This window comes from Mchenga conophoros, linkage group LG7 (genome assembly GCF_057382185.1).
Source record: "Mchenga conophoros isolate Kocher_MC1m ecotype Shallow Benthic linkage group LG7, M_conophoros_male_GT1.1, whole genome shotgun sequence".
Lineage (NCBI taxonomy): Eukaryota > Metazoa > Chordata > Actinopteri > Cichliformes > Cichlidae > Mchenga > Mchenga conophoros.
This window is the reverse complement of record NC_140532.1, coordinates 23,681,720-23,703,233: the sequence shown is the minus strand read 5'-3', so window position 1 is coordinate 23,703,233 and position 21,514 is coordinate 23,681,720. Positions and strand designations below refer to the sequence as shown.

General features: G+C 39.4%; 1 protein-coding gene across 1 annotated transcript in view; it reads right to left on the bottom strand.

Moving 5' to 3' along the window:
- lrriq1 (leucine-rich repeats and IQ motif containing 1) overlaps positions 1-21,514 on the bottom strand; it is a 38,612-nt gene extending 17,098 nt beyond the window's left edge. Inside the window, exons 1-17 of the mRNA XM_085283000.1 lie at positions 21,326-21,514; positions 21,097-21,188; positions 20,188-20,284; positions 19,999-20,081; positions 19,786-19,900; positions 17,992-18,167; positions 16,360-16,434; positions 14,394-16,022; positions 14,087-14,239; positions 13,822-13,972; positions 12,813-13,006; positions 11,932-12,059; positions 11,567-11,640; positions 11,013-11,106; positions 5,824-6,003; positions 1,686-2,075; positions 976-1,159 (exon numbers count right to left, since the gene is read on the bottom strand). Coding sequence (XP_085139126.1) covers positions 976-1,159; positions 1,686-2,075; positions 5,824-6,003; positions 11,013-11,106; positions 11,567-11,640; positions 11,932-12,059; positions 12,813-13,006; positions 13,822-13,972; positions 14,087-14,239; positions 14,394-16,022; positions 16,360-16,434; positions 17,992-18,167; positions 19,786-19,900; positions 19,999-20,081; positions 20,188-20,284; positions 21,097-21,174 — 3,801 coding nt within the window. The 5' untranslated portion in view covers positions 21,175-21,188; positions 21,326-21,514. The remainder of the gene's footprint in view (positions 1-975; positions 1,160-1,685; positions 2,076-5,823; positions 6,004-11,012; positions 11,107-11,566; positions 11,641-11,931; positions 12,060-12,812; positions 13,007-13,821; positions 13,973-14,086; positions 14,240-14,393; positions 16,023-16,359; positions 16,435-17,991; positions 18,168-19,785; positions 19,901-19,998; positions 20,082-20,187; positions 20,285-21,096; positions 21,189-21,325) is intronic.

Below are 21,514 nucleotides of genomic sequence, written 5' to 3'. Positions count from 1 at the left end.
AGCAGTTTCTGCTATCCTCTAGGAGCAACAGCCGATCTTTCAGGGATTTTAGTGTAGCCAGGCTACGTTCAAAGCAAATGCAAAGCATCAAGCAATGCATCTGGGCTACACACATAAATCTCAGGCCACAAGAAGGAACCTAAAAGCTTTTGCTACCAAAAATCCTCTGCCTTTGAATTCTGCAACTGCGAAATGAAAATAGACGTCATAGCCACAGTGGCCCAGTGGATAGATGGATATAAATCTCAACAACAATACCCTCAAGGTGCTTAATACTGTAAGCTAAAAATCCTAAAATAATAAAGAGAAAATTGCGAACAATAAGACAACCGCCTATGAGCAAGCATTTGGCGACAGTGGGAAAAAAAACTTTAACAGGAAGAAACCTCCAGCAGAACCAAGCGCATGGAGGGGCAGCCATCTGCTGTCACAAGTTGTGGGTGTGGGGAGGAACACAGGACAAAGGACGCAGAGAGAGACAGAGTTTAACAATAACTAATGATTAAATGCAGAGAGGTGTGTAAACACATAGTGAGTGAAAAAAGGTGAATGAAAAAGAAAGTGCACCTTGGGAAGCCCCCAGCAGCCTAGGCCTATTGCAGCATAAAAATGGAGGATTTAGTACTACAACATTTCCAATTCAAAAAAGAAAGATTTAAGCCTAATTTTCAAAGTAGCGAGGGTGTCTATCTCCTACTTCCAAATGGTAGCTGGTTCCACAGAAGGCGGGCCTGGACGCTGAAGGCTCTGCCTCCTGTTTTACTTTAAAACATCCTAGGTAAGCAAGCCAGCAGTCTCAGAGCAAAGTGCTCTGTTGGGGTGATATGGTGCTATGAGGTCTATTACAAGTAAACAGTTTGACTGACTGAATTCATATGAACTCGCCTGGATAACCGTTCTAAGTTGTTACCCAGAAATCTTCAGAGGGAAATTGTTCTAGGACGCTACAAATGCTACAAGCTACAAATGTTTTACCTGGATGACAGTTGCCGCACAGTGTTTGCCAGCAGTGCTCCTATTAATATAGAAAAGTCTTGACTCTGGCTTTCCTCCATCTCCTCCTCTTTCTCCTCCTTTCTCTGTGATGGGGGGAGCATTAATGTTCCCACATATCTGCTTGTATTTCCTCCAACATTGCTGAATCACAACTGCTGCTGTGCTGCTCAAAAAAGAACACACACACACACAGGCATTTAAATACACACAAAGTGAGGGATATATTGCACATGATATCATAGCACCTTCATCTTTCAAAACATGAATTTATATGTGAGCAGACATCTGGAGAGCAGTACTCTGGAGAGTTTAAGCCTGTCTAAAGCCACCCTTCAAATCAAAGATGTATTGTCCTCCCGAAGATAGCACAGTGTTAATGATAAAGCTGCGTGTTAAAATGAATAAAATCTTCAACGTCTTCTGGTGTAAATCAAGTAGAGGAGGCTCCAATGATGACAAATGCTTTGCAGCAGAAACTAATAAAAGGCTGAGCTCTGTTAAAAGAATTACATAAAAACAGAGTGTTTGCTTTAAGTCGGCAGCATCCAGTTGTATACCACGAATGAATTTGGAGGTTTTCATCGCATGCATTTTTATCAGCTGATCTTTCATCGAATACAAAGGTTTTATTAGAGTGAATATACAAACATACACACGAGTGACTCAGATAAAAGCAGAGAGTGAATTACTTTTTGAGGTTTAAGTCTTGATGGCTGGAGACAGATGCTTTTTCATCACTGAAGAAGGTCGCTGGACCCTGTTTTGGGCCAAATGTGTCATAGTGACTCTCTGTAGCTGGAGTCTCATCAAAATTCCAATAGCTGCATCTCATGATGTCTCTATTTGGAAAGACTGGTGGTAATTTGTTAGTGGACTCTATATCTCGGCAATCCATAAGCTCTTCACCAATGACACTATCCAGTGTTTTCTCAGGCGCTGTTTGACTTGCAGCCCAGTGTTCATCAGACACAGTGGTCTCACCATATTCATGGGCAAATCTCTGGTCCTCAGCCAGCTTCAGAGTCATACTGAAGTGCCGGCAGAAGCTTTGCACATCATTAAAGGGAAATGCAAGTCTGCTGTAAACAAACACATACAAAAATATTTCACGTTACATTATTAACTGGCAATACAGACCAGTTTTGACAACAGGGCAATAGTCCTAATCAATGCAAATACCTGACCTGACCTGACCTACATAACTGATTTTATTTTTGCACATATATTTTTATCGCTGCCCATTTCATTTCTGCATTTCAAGTAAACCTTACTCTGCATATATCTTATTTATCATGATTACTGTTCGCCTTTCTTTTAGTACCGATGAAGGAAGGAACCCCAGTTTCATTGTACAACACAAAGTATGACTGTGCAATGGCAATAAAGTGAATGACATTAAAGTTAATCTTAGTCCACATGGTTCCCAATCAAATTTATTTAATAGGTTTACTGTAAGCAGTAATTGTAGCATATTGTTCTGAGCTCAGGAGAAGCAGTTATCCACTTTTAGGGTTGTCTGTGAAGGTTCTCAGTCATCCAGGTCATCGTAGTCAAAGGAGCTTGCAAAGAAAAGCGTCTGGACTTCTTTAAGTTACTTGAAGACGTTTCACCTCTCATCCGAGAAGCTTCTTCAGAAGCAGAACTGAAGAAGCTTCTCGGATGAGAGGTGAAACGTCTTCAGGTAACTTAAATAAATCTTTCTTTGAGAGTTTTGGTTATAGACTAGTAGTATAATCCTCATTGTGATTAGAATGTATGTGAATCTATTCTGGAAACAGAACAATTTTTTTCTTATCACCAGTATAATTAAATCTGACCTGCATAAAAGTCAAAGTTATAGCTTATCTGCTTTTACAGTATCAGAGCAATCCTCTCCACGGAGTTCACCTCACAGGACATAGAGAAGACATATTTAAAGAATCTCATTCTTGCATTAAACAACCCTAAAAGTGGTCAAAGGAGCTTGCAAAGAAAAGCGTCTGGACTTCTTTAAAAACACACAGTGATCGGTGGTGTTAGAAAATTAAATCATTCAAAAAGGATCAAAGCCATTCCATTTTGAGTTAAATATCACATATATATCCATTTTTAGCTCTTATTCTTGGCCAGCCTGTGATAGGTGTGGTCAGTGTGTGTCCTTATATTTATGTGAGGGTAGGGGTGGTGAGGGGGCGAGAGAGAAAGAGCTGTCTGCCTGCTCTGTGGGTGCCCTAATACCATATAATGTCTCTTTCATTGAGGGGATAAACTGACAACAAAGCTACCTCAATGGAAACTTAATTAATCTATTAGCTATGCTCCGCTCCTTGTCTTAAACCCCGAGGGGCCAGAGACGCTTGGCCAGTCTGGAAGGCCAGTAGCCACAAGTAGTGCAACTCCTTCTCTACAAAGACCTCGCTCTTCACTCTCAGTGGGATAAGAAAGAGAAGAGTCAGAAGGTCTTAAAGGATTGTGACACCAGTGACCCTCCCTCCCTCTACCTGCTGGTTCACTCCAGGGTCACCATAACACGGGTAAAAGAAAGCTTCAGTATACAATGTTCATGACAGGAAAATGAAAAGTTATTCACTGATTAATGCTCGCCTGTGAACATATCCAACCATGTATGTAGATGCTAAAAGCTCTCAGTGGTTATTTGTCTTCTGACTTGCAATACAGGAAATTTAGAGATATTTGGTGTTGCTTTATCACATGGGTGTCCCCAGGAGGCCACTCAACAAAAAACTGAGGTCGAGAGCTGCAAGAAATTCCTGAGCCAGCAGCAAACCCTATACTAGTTATATTATAGAGGCGTTTACTGTCCTTTTGAAAATTCAATTTGTGTCTGTCGCAACTGTCAGACAACTATGAACAGAACATAGAAGACCTCACAGCTCCAGAAATGATATGTATACTTAACACAACAAAAGTCTTGTGTAACTGTTTCACTTCTATGTTCACTTTTTCTACATTGTGGGTGAAAAATGTGGTTTGGTGATAACAATAAAATTGATAAAAACAGAGAGAAAATCCCAACAATCAGACGACCCCTAAGAGCAAGCACTAGGCAACAGTGGGGATGAAAACCTCCGGCAGGGCCAACTATCTCACATGACTGGCTGGGGTGAGTGGTGGGAGAAAGGATAAAAGACATAATGCTAAAATGTTGATGAAAACAAACACAAAAAAACATATAGGTTGCTGTAGTTGCTTCTGCTGTTCACACTACCCTTTGCAAGATGCTCAGGGCACATTTAGCTAATGCTAAAATGAGGCTTCAGCAATCTGAAATGGACTAATACTGGTGTATTCTTCAAAGCTTTGGCTTTTTGCCTTAGCAGTTTTTCTTTACCATACTGTGTGATGGTACCACAAACAGAAGGCACAATGAGTGGAAAGTACTCATTTCATTTGTTTAACTCAGACTAATAACCCATCTTTTTCCACATGACATAGAAACATAATTTTTGATTCACTTCTTTTACATTACAACCACATAAGGAGCAATTCAAACCTAAAAAATACTGAGTGCCATAGAACACAGTGGAAAAAGTGGGGAGATTGCGGTAGTAGATGGGTTTATTGGTCTTTTTCCCACCACATCCAAAAAATGTTTTGATTTAATGGCATACAGGACTGGATTGTAAGGCATGCTCATTTATGGGTGAAACAGAGGCACTTTGGTAGAATCCCTACACCTTGTAAAAGAGAGTAATAGCCCTAATACGCCACAGTACCTCACCTTACAGTCACCAGTTGACTGGCGTGTGGCACTCTTCTCAACTCCCCTAAAAACTCAGTCTGACACAAGGTCAGGCCAGGGGTTAAATGGCTGTGTTGGCTCTTGCAAAGCCCCCAAAATGGCTCATTGTCCAGAGGCCAGAAGGGTAGAGGGCACTCAGTGAGGGGCGAAGCAAGGGGAGGGCCACGCTAACCTCCCCCAAGCCATAGGAGTCCTCGATGTGACCCATACAAGAAGCCGCCACCATGTTTCATCTTTTGTACTGTGTAATTTGAAAAGGTCAGGAAGATAAGCAGAAAGTTGACCACTGTTTTAAGTGCTGGTGGTCCTCCTTGTATAGGAGTGTCAATATGTGCAGAGGCCAGTGACATTGAAGGACTTGTGAAAATAGATGGACGTTGTCTTTAGGCTCACTACGCCCTATGTATCAGACATAACAAGAGGATAGCTAACATTCCTCACTGCTTGATGGCGGTATCTCTGACAGGTTCAGCAGTACACGACAAAAAAAGTGTAATATAACCTCTGGTGCATTGGTTTTGGGTTATTTTTGTTGTTTTGCCCTGTTCTTTATTATTCCCTTTTACTATTTGATTCTTCTTTTCTTTTCAACCTGTTCTCGGTTTGACCTCATGCCTTCATCCTATCTCTTTATATCTTAAGTACTCTCAGTCAAACATAACTTGATTTTTATGCATACAGTAGAAGAGACGAGAATTCTGCAGTACAGTATTCGTTTTCTATTACCATAACCAATTTTTTTTTATTATTTGAAGCTGAACATTTCGCACCTCTTCCCCATGATCTGCTTTCAAGCTTCTTCAGAAATCTGCAGCTTACCTGCAATATTTTAGTTTACAAATACAGATCATATAAGATGAGTGTGAGTATGAAATCTGACAATATGGAAATTGTGTAAACTGAGTTCACAATAAGCACTTGTATCTGCAGATTGTTTTCTCTTCCACAATGTGGATAACTTAAGAAAGTGTTAGCAGTAACTTCTGGGGTCAAACACACATCCTACCACCGGCAAAACCTGCAGTTATCCACACTAAACACATAGCACACTGCAAGCACATCCACACAGGCAGCCTGTCTCTTACCTGTGCTCCCTGCTGTGATGCTGCTGTAAATTCTGAGTCTGCTGAAGCTGAGCCTGGCAGAAAGTTAGGAAGCAGTCTGAGGCCGAGCTGACCTGCTGAACAGCTGGAGGCAAGAAAAAGGAATCTGTCTCCTGGCTATCAATGACTCTAAGGCCAGGCACTGATTTCTGTAGTGTGGATCTGAAAAGGAAAGTAAAATCAGCAAAACCTGAGCTGTGCAGAAGTGATTTTACTAATATTTTTAAATGCATTATTTATACCATTTTACAGTTTTTCTCAGTTGCTTTGGTGCATTTCTCACAACAGAATTAAACTTTGCACAATAGTTAGTTCAACCTCCACAACATGTAGTTGTTTTGGCACAACCTTGTGGCGGTGTCCAAAGGCAAATGCCTTTGGACATGAAGCAGTTGAGTAAGTACAAATATCTAAAGAATGGTCACTTTTGACTTGCTATTCATCACTATCTCCTTGCTTTTATCATGAATGTCACAATTATTTATACTTGTACCGGCTTAATAGTCATTGTCCTTACAACTAATAGTCTTCATTTCATTGCTTGTGTCAGTGCACTCAAAATTGTTGAACATCTTGTCAAACAATTTGTACACCCATTTTGAAAACCCTATTTTTAAGGAGTTTCCATGAAAATCTCCATAAATTACTTTTCTCAGGTGAACCTTATCTCACACATTAGTGTGAGATAAGGTGGTGTGTGTTACTCTTACTTGCAACCAATGAAAAGCCTCTTCTACCCAGTCACAGGTGACGAGTGAAGGAGCTCCGTCACCAGTATGTACAGGTAAAACATGTTTGCATATGTACCTCTGTTTACTGTAAAAGTTTAGGCCATGTACTGCACTTACATTTATGCATGTTACTGTAATCCTATTAACAATTCAAACTGTACAATCTGTTGTGCCAAATGCACCATTACAGACTTTTTCATTCTCATCCTTTGTATAGCGTATCCTGGAATTGGAAGCCAGGGAACCCCTGCACACGTTTGTATATCTTGACGAAGCGGGATTCAATCTCGCAAAAGGCAGATGGTGTGGACGAAATCACATTGGAGAAAGAGCCACCATTGATGTCCCAGGCCAACGAGGAGGAAATATTACAATGTGTGCAGCAATCTCAGAAAATGTCGTCCACACCCATATTCCTCGTATTGGTGCATACAATACACAACACCTGTTGGCTTTTCTGGACGCTCTTTATAGGGACCTAATCCCACAAAATGAAAGGGATGATCCTGGTGACAATCGGACAATGTATGTAGCGGTTTGGGATAATGTTAGCTTCCATCACTCTGCTGTAGTCAGGCAGTGGTTTGCAGCACACGACAGGATGCTTATGGAGTTTCTTCCTCCTTACACTCCATTCCTAAATCCAATTGAGGAGTTTTTCTCTTCCTGGAGGTGGAAGGTATATGACAGGCATCCACATACCCAAATGACCCTGCTAGCAGCTATGGATGCAGCTTGTGATGACATCACAGCAGAGTCCTGCAGAGGGTGGATTCAACACTCCAGAAGATACTTTCCCCGATGCGTCGATAGAGCTGACATTCGCTGTGATGTTGATGCAAATATGTGGGCAGACAGACGGGAGCGTCTAGATATCAATGATTGATATGCAGCAGTGTCTGTTTTTCAGGGTTTTGTTTCATAACTACTGCAGTAAGGTTTACTGTCTAAGTGAGTTTATGTTTGCTGTAAAATGTTTGATTTGCTGTATTTCCCCAGTTGCACAATGCTGTGAACAGTTTCAATTAAATATTATCAAGAGTGCATATGAAGTGTCTTGATTTTCCTTTACAATTTATGGTTTTCAACATGCCATGGATGCTGTCCAGACTTGACATGTCATTGGGGAGCACCTACAAAGAAATCCGTCACAATGAGAACATGTTCAAACCATTTGATTTTGTGACCAAAGGTGCTGGTGTAATGACTTGTAATTGTGACAGCCCTGACACTTTGATATAAGTACTTGCTTTTGATAAATATATTATCTGTTTTGATTAAGGGACTTGCTTTTGAAGCATTGACTACTTATTTTGAACAACTGACTTTTCTTTTTGATGAAGTGACTCACTTTTGCAAGTTATCCACCATGTTTTGCAGTTTGCACTAATTGTTTTGAGAAGAGCCTTAGTAGTGGTGCAGAGATCAATTCTGTTGTGAGAAATGCACCAAAGCAACTGAGAAAAACTGTAACTGCTACTGGTATTATGTATATCTGTATTTTTGTATGAACTCATTACCTCTGCATTAAAGGCAAACAGCTTGGTGATTTTTTTAAAGTTTATAATAAACAACACTATTAACAGGTAACAAAGACAATGAGGGCAACTTGAACGGAACTCAGGTTGAGGTTGCACAGAGGTGTCAGGGCTATGAAACAGGACACTTATTTTACTCAACAGATTTTGTAGATCACAAAATAGTTTTGCCAAATAGACGTAGTTTAATTTGAGTTCTATATTTGTTTCCAGTTATTTACTTACCAATACGACTCATAACTGTCAAATTACAATCACTGCCTGACTAAGAAAATAATATTCACAGCCAACAGAAAGCTTCTCTAAAGCTGGCAGAACCATTCTCTGTTTAGACCGTAGTGTTTTGAGGAAACCGTTTAACTTTCCTCTCACAGTATATGTTGTTTTGTACACAGTACATTTTGTTCTCTGAACTAATTAAAGGACCATATGTACAGTGATTTAGTCATCCCCTGGTATTAATGGTTGTCTGAGTCTACAATCTGAACCTGTTTGAACTCATTACTATCAATCTAGTGCCATTTTCTAAAAGTGTAGTTACACAGCCACTTTGGATAGAAATCCTTTCCAAAGTGCATATGTTAGGTAGTGTGAGCATTCAGCTGGAGGAGCGCCCTGAATGGCTGTGATACAGGGGGAGAGGTAACCACTGCCCGAGGCTAAGGATGTGCAAGCAGAGGAATCTCAAATATCTGCCAGAGAAACAGACTAAGAGCATCTACTAGTGGAGCACTGGCCAAATGTGGTCTCTGTGCAGTGGGAAAATGTGGAGCTGGAAACTCTACAGGGCACTAGGGAACAGCAACAATAAAATTTGCAAAAATAAAAGCCTTTGGGCTGCGAAGTCAGTTTTTAAAACATTAAGAACTGGGTTTTCTAAAACCGATTCCCAGAGTACTGTATGCTCTTAAATCTGTCCCACGACTTCACCAGAGAGAACAAAACATGTGTTGAGGTCATTTACTGCTTCAGATGCATTCATAAATGGTTTATATGAAAATGTCTAGATAGATAGATAGATAGATAGATAGATAGATAGATAGATAGATAGATAGATAGATAGATAGATAGATAGATAGATAGATAGATAGATAGATAGATAGATAGATAGATAGATAGATAGATAGATAGATAGATAGATAGATAGATAGATTGATTTGATGTGGATCACTGGGTCTCTCAAACACAGATTAGAATTGGATTCCAACCCTAAATAGGATGCCTGACTCGCTGTCTTTAAATGAAGCTCCAAACCCGAATTAGACAAAATTGGATAAATAGCAGCAACTTATTACCTTTTTAATATAAGGGCTTCATTATTCACAGCTATATCTACAGTACACTGAAGATACTCAAACTTCAACTTGAGTCTTACTAAACTGTTATAAATTTTATCCTCCTTTTCTTTTAAAACACTTTTTTGGATCCTTCATCCTGATTCTCCAGTTCCTATGAGCATAACTCCGTATTTCATTTAGTGAAGACTTCCTCCAAAACATAGGCTCTTTAAGCGGCTCTGATTAATCAGGGCCAGTATTTTCTTCATCTATTTCTCCTGGATCAGGGGGTGCCTACAGGGATTGTAATTCTTAGCGCTTGCCTTTTGGTGCTTTTATTTAGCCAGTGTTATCACTGGCTGAGGATGAAAGGACAAGGGCATGAGTGTGGAAATACTGAGGGTTAATTCTACTGTTGGCACTGGGGGTTAAGTAAAGTTCAGTGAAAAATTAAGGTAATGTTTCAGTTATGGCTTAAGGAAGAAAGTGTTCACAAGTAACTCATAGTTTTACACCTATTCCAGCAAAGAATCCTCTAAAAACTCAATCTAAAGATAAAAAAAATAGATTTTATGTTCATATTGTCAGCACAATAAAAATCATTAAAAAAATATGGTACAATGTACCATTTTAAAATGAATATAAATTTTTAAAGGCTTTTTTTCCTGTATTTTTTTAATCACACGTTAAATTTTGCCATTTACCATTTATGGAAACCAACATTGGCAGTGGTACTGGCAAAAATTTAACAGAACATTTGTTTTGTTTTGTTTTTTTATTGATGTTTTTATTGAACCTGCTGGGCAGTAACTCCAACATATGAACAATGATAAAAATCTGACTATTAAATAAGCAAAAAGTTTCCAAAACTAGTATAGTTTTTCATATTTTGGTTATTTTGCTGGGTGTAACTGACTCTGAGGAGCCAAATAACTTTGCAAACCTGTAACAGCTGACATCACCGCTCATGACATCCCAGTAGAACCTCAAAGAATATAAGTGCTCATTGCATATTTTTCATATAAACTCATTGCAACTGCCTTAACACTGGTAAAATATTTAAGCAATGTAAGTGAATGAGCAAATTGACAATGAAAAGATAATTGATTTTTCTGCTGTATCAATATTTTGGAAATTATGACCACTTAGTGTGGCATACACACATACAGATGTTGGTAATCTAATAGGCAATGCAGATCAGAGTGGTAATCCTGGAAGTGGACAGGGAGACCAGTGTTCAGCTGGAATGTTTAGACTACCTGAGCCCACAGACTAAATTTTGGATAGGCAAATACTGACTTTTCAGTGGTATTTTCCTTTGATCACCCATCATATCAAGTTATATTTAAGAGCAAAAGAGGCAGAAACTGGAACTTCTATCCAAATAATTTCCAAAAAGAACAGAAATTTCTAATTACTATATCTTGATTTGAAACTGTGGAGCAGGTGAGGAAAATGTGTCTCAACGAGAGGCAGCCAGAAAATTCAAGATTCCTGAAACTAGCGCAATGCACTATCACTGCATGATGGGTCGTGAAAGCAGATACATACAGATAACAACATATTTAGTTCTAAAAAGACAGTATATCATGTCATTTTCTTACTCTGTCCAGTGCTTACCCTACCTCCAGCCACTCTCCTGCTGAAGAGGATTCCCTGTGAGGTGGATTTCACGCAGGAACTGACATCCCTCAAGATTTTCACACACATTCTGCAGGTCTGAAAGAGAGCATGACACGTTTTTCAATATATTCTTCAGTTTCAATATAACTCCAACTTACAAACTATATCAACCTACATGAAATAAGCAGAGGTGTGTAGTGAACTTATATCAAAGTTACAAAGTTACAAAATTTTACACAAGGCACCGAAATAAGATCAACAAAATATAAAAGCAATAGTTCAAGTACGGTGAGCTGAAAGAAGAAGAAAAACCACAGGTTTTAAACTGGCTTAGGTGGTAAAACAGGTTGACCACTAATCACAGGATTAGCAGCTCTATACTCAGGCTGTCCTGAGCAAAACAATGAAGGCCAAGCTGCTCCTAACAGAGCAGGCGATGCTCTATTAGGAGTAGCGCTTGCATAACAGTGAACAAGAGACATTTGCTGAACCACTAAGGTAAAACAGCGCTAAACAAGCACAGCCCATTCACCATTTTATAAAGAAAACATGTTACCTGACAGGCAGTTGTATCTAAGATCCAGATTTTCAAGGGACACAAAATTAGACATGGAGGGCAGCTGAGTAATTCTAGGAAAATAAGAGACAAATTACATTAGAAGCTAGACCACATCTCAATGCATCGCTCATGTCACCGTTAAACACAGAAGCATTTTGAATTTATGCGACTGTGTGGCTTTGACTCGTCGTGGTTTTACAGAACCTACTGATTGCAATTTTTTATATCAAGTTACATTTTCAAAAGAAAGAAAAGCCAGAAAAAATTGTGGCACGTGTGTTATTTTCTACTTTGAATATATATCACATAACAAAACTTAGGCGAAGACAGATGGCAAGTAGTATTGGATGAATACTGGATACCCGTTTTGAGCTGCAGAGAGGTGCTGCATTAGAGGAAGCCAGCAGGCAGCGAGGCCGTGAAGGGAGGAGACGCTGTTGTCATCCAGATATAGCTCTCTGAGGAGGACCTGGTTGTTCAGACTCGGGGGCTGATGAAGCAACAGGACAAAGTCGTCAGTTAACACCCATCACACTGTGAGGTTAGACTAACTTCACACCGCTGCTCCTGCTGTAGCAACGAAACGACCTCATCCATCAATGTCAGTTGTTTTAGCCCTGCTATGCCTACTGCTATGAGTGCCTGCCACAAGTGAAGCTCGTCAGGTTCATTTTCACACTGCTTGTGAAGCACTGTGATAAAACTTTCAGGCTTGGCAAACACAAGCATAGTTAATCTGTGACTGAAAGATTACTGAGGATAGAGTGGGCCATTATCACATGTGTGCAATAATATACATTTTTAACAGCACATCTGCTGGACTGGAGAAAATTTGAAATTTGGCCAGGTAAAATTTATTTTCACAGCTGAGAAATGCGAATTAGCAAACAACAGCATGTGTTTGACTGAGGTACTTCTTGGATTAGATCTGATGGATCAGCTTCCTTTTTTTTTTAATTGAAATTAAGCACCTTATTTATATTTGTCATACTTGCCTGGTTTTAATTTTATTTTTTGAAGGTTTGACAATCATTTATCACTAAACGTAACTTCTGGAATAAGGGGAACTGTTTCTCAATTAAAAGGGCACGTAGTAGATAAAAGCAAAAGGATTTTAGGCTTAATTCAAGCCCATCACCTGTCTCAAACACCCACACCACTTTCTCTGCAGCTCTCGCAAAATTGCAACAGTGAACAGTGATATTAGATTTAGTGCTTCCAGTCATCTGCCGTGAGTTTTTACCTCAGTAAGGCCGTTTCCTCTTAGATCCAGTGTGTGAAGCAGAGCACTGTTCTCCAGACCCTCCACGTTGGCCAGGTGGTTGTGAGAGCAATCCAGGTGGAGCAGTGTATATACATCTCTCATCCCTTTGGTGTTGATCAGCTGGTTGTGGTTCACTGACAACCTCTGTAGCCTCCTTACAGACTCCAGACCAGCTAGGAAGCAGACAGAATATATGCAGAAAGCAGAGCATGAGTCTTAAAGTTGACATGATACAGTCTAAAAAAAAAGTACAGTCTGTACATGGAGTCAAAATTGCAGTTTTCACTGCAGAGTGAATGGTGTGAAGTCCTCAGCAGGAAAGAAGAGAGATGCTGCCCTCTTGTGTTACATTACATTACATTGATTTTTTTGACCAGAAGAGGAAGTTTAGTTAAACCTGGAGGGAAACTTGGAATTCCTGATGTCCATCTATGATAGTCCTTTAGCATGTGAGGTAATAAGTAAAATGTTGCATGAAAGATTTTAGATACTGTTTGTTTGTTTTTTTCCATTTTCACGTTTATTTCTCAGGTTTGATAAGCTCTGAATGTAGTCCTTTAGAATTTCAAATGAAATATATGTAAGAAATGTATTGTAACTGCAGCATGTCTTTTACCAGGATTCTGATGTTAAGAGCCATAACTTTCATTAATTTTGTTAAACATAAAGAAGTCCAAATGCATTTGACATACTCCATAGACTCTTTTTATTTTGAAGTTTCACACTCATACTACTTTCTGTGTTTACATGGAACACGATGGCATCGTGCCTGTTCTCAGGTTAAGTGAATGCTGCTCTTTTTTGAGGATTTTAGACTTACCAGGTGTTCGGATCAGTCACGCGTTATCTCAAGCTGCTACACACACATTGTTAGCAAATAAGTATTTAAAACACAAACACTTTCAGACATTATACTGACGAAAAAATTAATCCGTTTTTCTTTTTTGGGGCTTTTTTCAATAGCTGTCAGTGTTTCATGAGTTCTCACCAATACGGGTGATGGAGTTATGCGAGAGATCAAGAATATCCAAATTCTCAGCACCATTTAAACCATGGATGGAAGTCAGCTTGTTGTGGGCAAGTTGAAGAACTCGTAAGCTGCTCATGTTTTCACAATCCACAAATGAGATGTCATTTTCCTAAAACAAAACAAAAGCAAAGCTGTTGTGACTGAAATGACTGAAACAACATGAAAAAATCACAGTAATGACTAGTTTTTTGTTATTTTTGTTATTTTTTAACTATATAATCACCTGTAGGTCAATGTACCAGAGCTCTTGTAAGTGGTTGATACCTTCCAATGATTTCAGTCCACAGCATCTGAGGGTGAGCGACTGAAGTTGAGTACACTGGGCAAGGGTAAAAAGGCTACAGCCAGGTAAGTCCTCCAAGGTCACGCTGGTAACCTGAAAGAGAGCCAAACATATTTCAGCGCTTCTGGATCTCAAATGAAAATAATGGGTTCTATGTGTGAATATTCTTTCCGAACACAACAAACATTTAAGTACAAAACATTTTCATCAGTGTTCCTGGATCACAGCTAAGCACACAGTATGTTACCTCCTGCAGGGATCTCCATCCTGTGGACTGAAGCAGAGTGTGTGGGCACAGAGGGGGCAGACTGCTACCCTCTGCCACCCTCCTTGGCCCTGTCCTACTCCGGACTGATCCTTTCTGCTTCCTCCTGTTCTGGCAGGACAGATTAGACCAAGGGATGCATTCCTTCATCCACAACAGCCTTTTCTGCTCTGTGTGCTCTGGAAGGCCTAGAGGCAAAAAGCAAGAAGAAGTGCCAGGCTTTGCAGGATCTTGCCAGTTACTGGTTTTATACACAGGGATCTGACTGATGTTCTTGTTTAGGTTCTGTTGTTTTGCAGTTTCAGAGCTGACGGGGTCAGCTGTAGATTCACTCTGCAGTGAATTAGCACTTGGGTGTGAGATCCTGCCAGTATTCTGAGATTGCATGCTGCTATTTTCTCTTTCCTTGTCTCGCAGCTCATTCTTACTTATGACTCGTTCTTTCAACTCTTCTTCTACTTTCCTTTCTTCTGCTTGTATGTTTTCCTTCACCTCATTTCCATAATCCTTTGCATCTTCCTTGTTTCCCGTCCCATCCTTCTTTTTTCCTATACTAAGCCCCTCTTGGTGTTTCTGCAACTCTTCTTTCTTCTTTTCTTTATCTTTTTTCCTCTCATGTTCCATTTTTGTGTTCTGGTCTTTATTCTCACAAATCTCTGGCTTGAGTTTTATTACTTCATCTGTGTTTCTGTGTTCTTGTTCTTCATTCTGTTTCATTTCTTCCATTCTCATTGTAATCAGCTCTTCTTTGTTTGTTTTAGTCTTTTCCTCCTTCCTCATCATATCTTGATTTTCCAAACTCTCCTCATCGTTCTTTTTCTTTTCCTCACTTTCCGTGAGTTGCATTTTGTCATCTATTCTTTTATTCTCATCTTTTCCCCTGATGTCTTCATTCAACAGCTTTTTCTTCATCTCGGGCTTTTCTCTTTGCTCTACCTCATTTCTTTCCATTTTATGTTCTGTAGTTTTTCTTACAATTTCCTTTCTTGTCGTCTCTTCCTCACCTCCGTTATCTATTCTCTTTTCTTCCTTAATACTTCTTATTTCTTTATTTTTTGTCTTTTGATCTTCAGTCATCTTCCTTCCAGAAACCTCTGTCACATTGTTTTTGACATCCATTATTCTTGTTTCCTCGTCCTCACTTTTCCTGTTTTTCTTTCTCTCCTTCTGCTTTTGCTTTATCTCCTCCACCTCTTGTATCTCTCTTCTCCTCTCCTCATCCTTGATTTCTTCAATTTTTCTCTCTTCCTCTTTCTTTCTAATCTCTTCTTCTTCCATTTTCTTCTTTACCTCCTCCCTTTCCCAGAGCTCCTTTTGCTTCTTTTCTTCTTTATGTCTTAATTTTATCATGTTTTTCTTTTCCTCTTCATCCAATCTTTTCCTCTCTTCCAGTTTCTTCCTTTTCTGTTCTTCTTCACTCTTAATTTTCTCTTCTTCCTCCTTCATTTTCCTTCTGTCTTCCTCTTCCTGCTTCTTTTTCGCTTGCATGTCTTCATTTTTCCTTTTCTCTTCTTCATTTTTCCTTTTCTTCTCTTTGTTTTTCTTTCTCTGCTCTTCCTCAATCATCCTCCTCTCTTGCTCCACTTGTTTTTGTAAGTTACCAATCAGTTCCTAATTAGAGATGATATTTATAGAGTTACAAAAAAACTAGTTGCCTCATTTCTTTAATATATTCTTTGAAATATATTAAGCAAACTACATGGAATTTACAAACATCACAAAAAGTATTCAATCAAAATGGAAAAAAGCATCTATAAGTACTAAATTTAAGGTGTGTTTTTGAGGACCACTGATTTATAAATCCAGTATGTTCAGTAAATTGATTCTACCAAATGCTGCGCTGATAACAAATACCCAAAAGTATATCAAATGTCTAAAAATACAATGGTGAGCCTGTGCTCTACGTCACACTGCACACAAATTTGAAAAAAATAAAAAAATTAATTACCTGCTGAAGCAGCATCTCCTGCTCAAGTTTTTCCTGGGCTCTTTTCGCCATCAATTCCAGTTCCTTTTCATGCAGCTGGAACCAGAATAAATAAAACACAACAGGGTTAATTAATACAGCCATTTTTGCTGCATTCTGTATTTTCTCTGTGACAGTTTGCCCTCCGTACCCTTGTCTGGGGGTATGAAACATCTAATCCTGAGGCATCTAAATGAATACATTTATTTTCCCCACTCCTTAAGAACACAGTAAAACAACAGGTCCCTTGACTTTAGTGATGAATGCTGTACATACCAGCCTGTACCACACCATACCAGCCCATCATATTATCATAATACAAATGTTTGTCCTGAGAATCAGAACAGAACTGAGGGGGAAAAGGCTTTTAAATATGCTGGCCTGGTTTTCTGGAATAATCTACAGAAGGGATAGAAATTGTCAAAAATGGTTACGATGCAGGAGTTTAAGTTCATTTTAAAGGAGCGAGAGAATAACTCAAGCACCAATCTTGCTCCTGCCACAGTTACTGTAGAAGCACAGGACTGCAATCACAATACACTGCACTAATTACCAAAATGCTGCAGTACTCTACAGCTTACACAATAATAATCTGCAATCTATCCTAATTATTATTTTTTCTGTTCTCAAACTGTTCTCCCATTAGGAGCTCACTCTGCGTGGAGTTCGTTTTTCTCCTCCTCTCACCTCATGTTGTGTATTTTCGTTGTTCTTCTTATCAGTTTCTGACCTGTCTTCCCAATGTGATCTTTGTGTAAACTATGTTTGGTTGGAGGGTTCCTTTGTTACTATGCTCAAATCAGTGTTCCTCCATGTGCCAGTGAAAGCGTGACCACTGCTTTAATGCTGTAAATAGACTGTAGAGTCCAGGCTAGACAAGCTATCTCTTATGTGTTGTGCCATTTCTTAAGCTTGAGGTTGTTTAGTTTACCTACATAATTCATCTCAATCTTCTTGGTCCTTAACTGCGTACACAATATTACTCTGTTTAAGGCAGAGGACACAATCCTCGGGGTGGACAAACTTTTGAGAGTTTTGTTTGGAATTTGAAAGCCACAGAGACACAATGTTATGAAAACATGTGTCACTGTTGTTCCGACACTCCAGACACATAAGGAATCACCAGTGGTCTTCACTTTAGATGACACTTTAGCACTGCTTAGTTGTCTTCCCAGCGTAGTCAAATACCCAGCTGGATAACCACATTTACTCAGGCTCTTCTTGATATGATGATCTTCTGCTTCTCTGCCCACTGTGTCTTTGGGGATGGTGTTCTCAGTGTGTCAGTGTCCTAAAGACACACAATTTTTGCTCTAGTGGACAATTACAGTCAAACCTTTCATATCCTCTGTGGTGAGCTTGATCGGTCTGTGGACTAAGTCTGTGTACTTACTAAGTAAGGTATCAGCCATAAACATAAACAATGGCTCTGTGGTGCACCAGGCTATCAGAGGCCTCTTTTCCACTTCCTCCATATCCAAGTAAGGCTGGGTTATGTAATTACCCTTAAGACCAGCTTATTGTTTATTCGTAGCAATTATGGGATAGCTGCTCTACCACCTGGATCCAAAAGTACTATGTCGAGGAGAGAAAAAAAAGTCAGAAGTAACTTACTTTCTCTGCCTCCATTATCTTCCTCAGCTCCTCCTGGAAGTTAATTTCTCTTTTTTGCCTTTCCTCGTTTTTATGCATCTCCTCATCACAGTGTTTCTCTGGTGCTATGTCATGTTTGCTAAAGTCCCGGGCCAAATATTTCTCAGTCTCCCAACATCGATCTGTTCCAGCTCCATCTAAGACAAATACAAAAATGTAAGGCTTCAATAGTTCAGTAAGCAAGAAAGGAAAGCCATGCATATGTAGTTCAAATCAGGCTCAAAGTAAGACATGCCTTGCCTCTCCATTGATTGTTATGCACTAATAACAAATAACAACCAAATTTCCTGCATAAAGAATGATCCCAATCTAATCTTTTTTCTAAATTTACATCAGTGACATGGCAGTGATTTTGAGTCCATCTACATTATATATGATTTAACTAAAATATACCTCCAGGAAGCTTGATCACCATTAGCTTTATGCTTTCAGTTGCAAATTTAAAAGTCTATTCACAAGACAGGATTATCTACCTTTTCATGTTACTGAAGTCGTGAGTGACAGCAAATTCTATGAAAGTAGTGACGTCTTGTGGCAAACTATGTTACCTTTTACCTTTATTTCGAGTGTATTATGGCTGTATTATGCAACATCAGAACTTCAGTAACCTCAAAGTTGTTCACTTTTCTGGCCATTTCTAAAGTTTTGGCTGTCTCTCTGATAGTTTTTTTTTCTTCACTTTTTTCACTCACTTCCACTAACATCTCTTTTGGCCTGATATTATAAATAATTGAAATTACAGTATAAAGCTATAAAAACAAAAATTAAACACATTGAATTGAATTGACTTGAATTGAATTGACTTGAGATATTATATCTCCTTCATTTAAAATTTAAAAAAAATGATCAGGCCTCACATGGCCACTGCTTGTCAATCAATTATCCCATTAAATTTGAACCTGGGGGAAATAGGGGACTGAAGCAAAAAAGAAAGTCTGTGTCAGGATCTGGAGGTTTGACTGGAAAGTTCCACCAGGCACCTGAGTCCCTTGGTCTCCACCCCTGGGCGGAGCCATCATCTCTCCTGCAGTCCTGCACACCTGAGGCTGATTCTGGGTAATCAGGCTGAGGATTTAAGCTCCACTCAGACTCTCCTTTGCTGCCAGTTTGTCAATGACCTCATGTTGGTATCGGTGCTAAGGTTTTGCCCCATGCTCTTGCCACTTGTTTTGTTGCCTACTTTGGTTTCCTGTGCTACAGTTTTCCTGGACCTTCTTTGCCATTGCCTTCAACCTCAGCTCTCCTTGGATTATCTTCGCATTCTGGAAAAATACAAAGAACCTCACCTGCCTGCCCTCCAGCCACCACTCACCACCTCGGCACTCAGGTCAGCCAGCCTTTTTCAGTACTCGCCTGGATTCTCTTCGCCTCTCCCTCAAAGCCAAGCTCACCCTGACTATCAGTAAGCATTGTCAGTCATTACCACCTCCGCTAAATACCCTGCGTCTGGCGCCTTCTTAACCTTGTTCTCCTTTCTTCCCAGATGCACCCGCTCCATCCCCGTCGCAACCTGCCAATTCCCCCTTCACCCCCACTGACCCACGGCCGCATCATTAGTAACACTTTGCCACAAATTCACCTGTTGACTTCATAATAAAACACTGTAAAAACGTTTGAGTCCAGTTTAGCTATTGGCCTGTGTACTTCAAGCACATGCTGGTTGTTTGATCTACAATCAATTGTGGTGATGTACAGAAGCAAAACTACAACAATGGTGTCTTTGTCCCAAACAATACACATGTACATGTTATCTACCTTCATTATTAGGCCACATGAACATATTGTGAGTCAAAGGATTTTGTGTCACTATTCGTGTTTGAAGAAGGGACCCATCAGCCTTTTTTTCCTCATTTTCTGTTTCACCACCCACCTGTATCAGTAAAAAGAAATCATTTTTAAAAATTAGGCCACGTGACATATTTTAGATGTAATAAAACAACCAAGATTAGACCGTTAAGACCAATTTACCTGTTCATTCACTTTCACCATATCTTTGCTGACTTCATTTGATAGCCTCATCATATTATCAGTGGAATCTGATGGTGTGAAGTCTGACATGGAATTCAAAGACAGTGCAGACAAAATCCAGAATGGTGAGGAGATAATCTCAGCTTTATCACCGTACACATTAGTTAAATGCTGTAAGTTATTACTTACCTTCAAGTTCCTCAAGGATAAGTTTCTCACAAACTGCCGCTCTAGTTTTTGATGTTTCAAAGTAGCTTAGAAGAGCTGGTGGGAAATTATCTGAAGCCTGCGGTCAGAAAATAGGTTAATTATTATTTCTGCTTTCGCCACAAAAGGAAAATGTTAATATAAGCAAGCAATATTAACAATATTAGCAAGCATTGTGGGGACAAAAGTGAAGCAATAACTCTTACTGATACTAAATCCATTGTCTATTCTGCTTATGGGTCAATCGGTTTCCTTATTGATTTCTGATTAATTTTAAAGTAGGCCAGCAGACGTTCAGGGAGAATGCAAAAGTAGAAAAACAAAGTAAGGAAAAAAGGGTCTGCACTGTATGTGACCCACACATACAAAAGCTCAAAGGTTTTGGGGTCACTGTGTTGCAATTATCATTTTGTTTTCTAAGCAGCATTCATAAATGGCATTACTACACTTAAAGAGATATTAGTCCAATGAACTGGACAATTTGGTACCATTTATTTTTATTTGGAAGAATTTCTTAAATCCCATCCATACTCACTATATGAAAAAGCAATAGTTGGGATGTATAAGTCATAAGGCAGTAAGTGGATTTACGGAGGGTCAGCTTATGTTGTGCATAATTTATCTTCTATCCATTATCCGTTTAGCTTCGCTGTCCTGTTCAGTGTCACTCTAAGCTCATGTGTGGCTCTCAAACGAATCATCCTGATGCTTTTGTGGTAGAGATATAAATTAAGGTGTCTACCCTGACAAATAGCTGTTAATTTCCAGCTCTCCGGGTGATAGAATGTATGCAGAATTGGACAAAAAATAGTAAATGAAGAGAATATTTTGGAGAATAGCGGAAACATACATGCATGTGCTGTATTTTTAGAACGAGGCCCACACCCTTACCTCTTCTTCATGACATGAAACATTTTCCTGTTCTTCTTCAGTTTCGTCAGAGGTGAATGGCTCATCCAGCTCCAGCATGACGATTTACTTATCTGTCAGAGCAGTGAAAATGAAGGCATGATTAGACGGTCTGCTAAGTTTCAGTTGCTGAAACCATTTACTGTAACACGTTTATCCAAAGTACTCATATTTACCGTTAAGTTATACGTAATTATTTAAAATGTCCTACCTGGATACAGCACTAGTGCTATACTCGCTTGGAAGCTTAGAAGAACTTGGCTGAAAGATCCTCTTGCGTCTAGACGAAGTTCTGTCTCTATGGAAACAACGCTGTGAACTACGAAGTCTCGAAAGGGACTTACCGAACAAAACGCAAAAGAAAAACTAATTCATATTTTAAATGGAAAAAGGCGGCTTA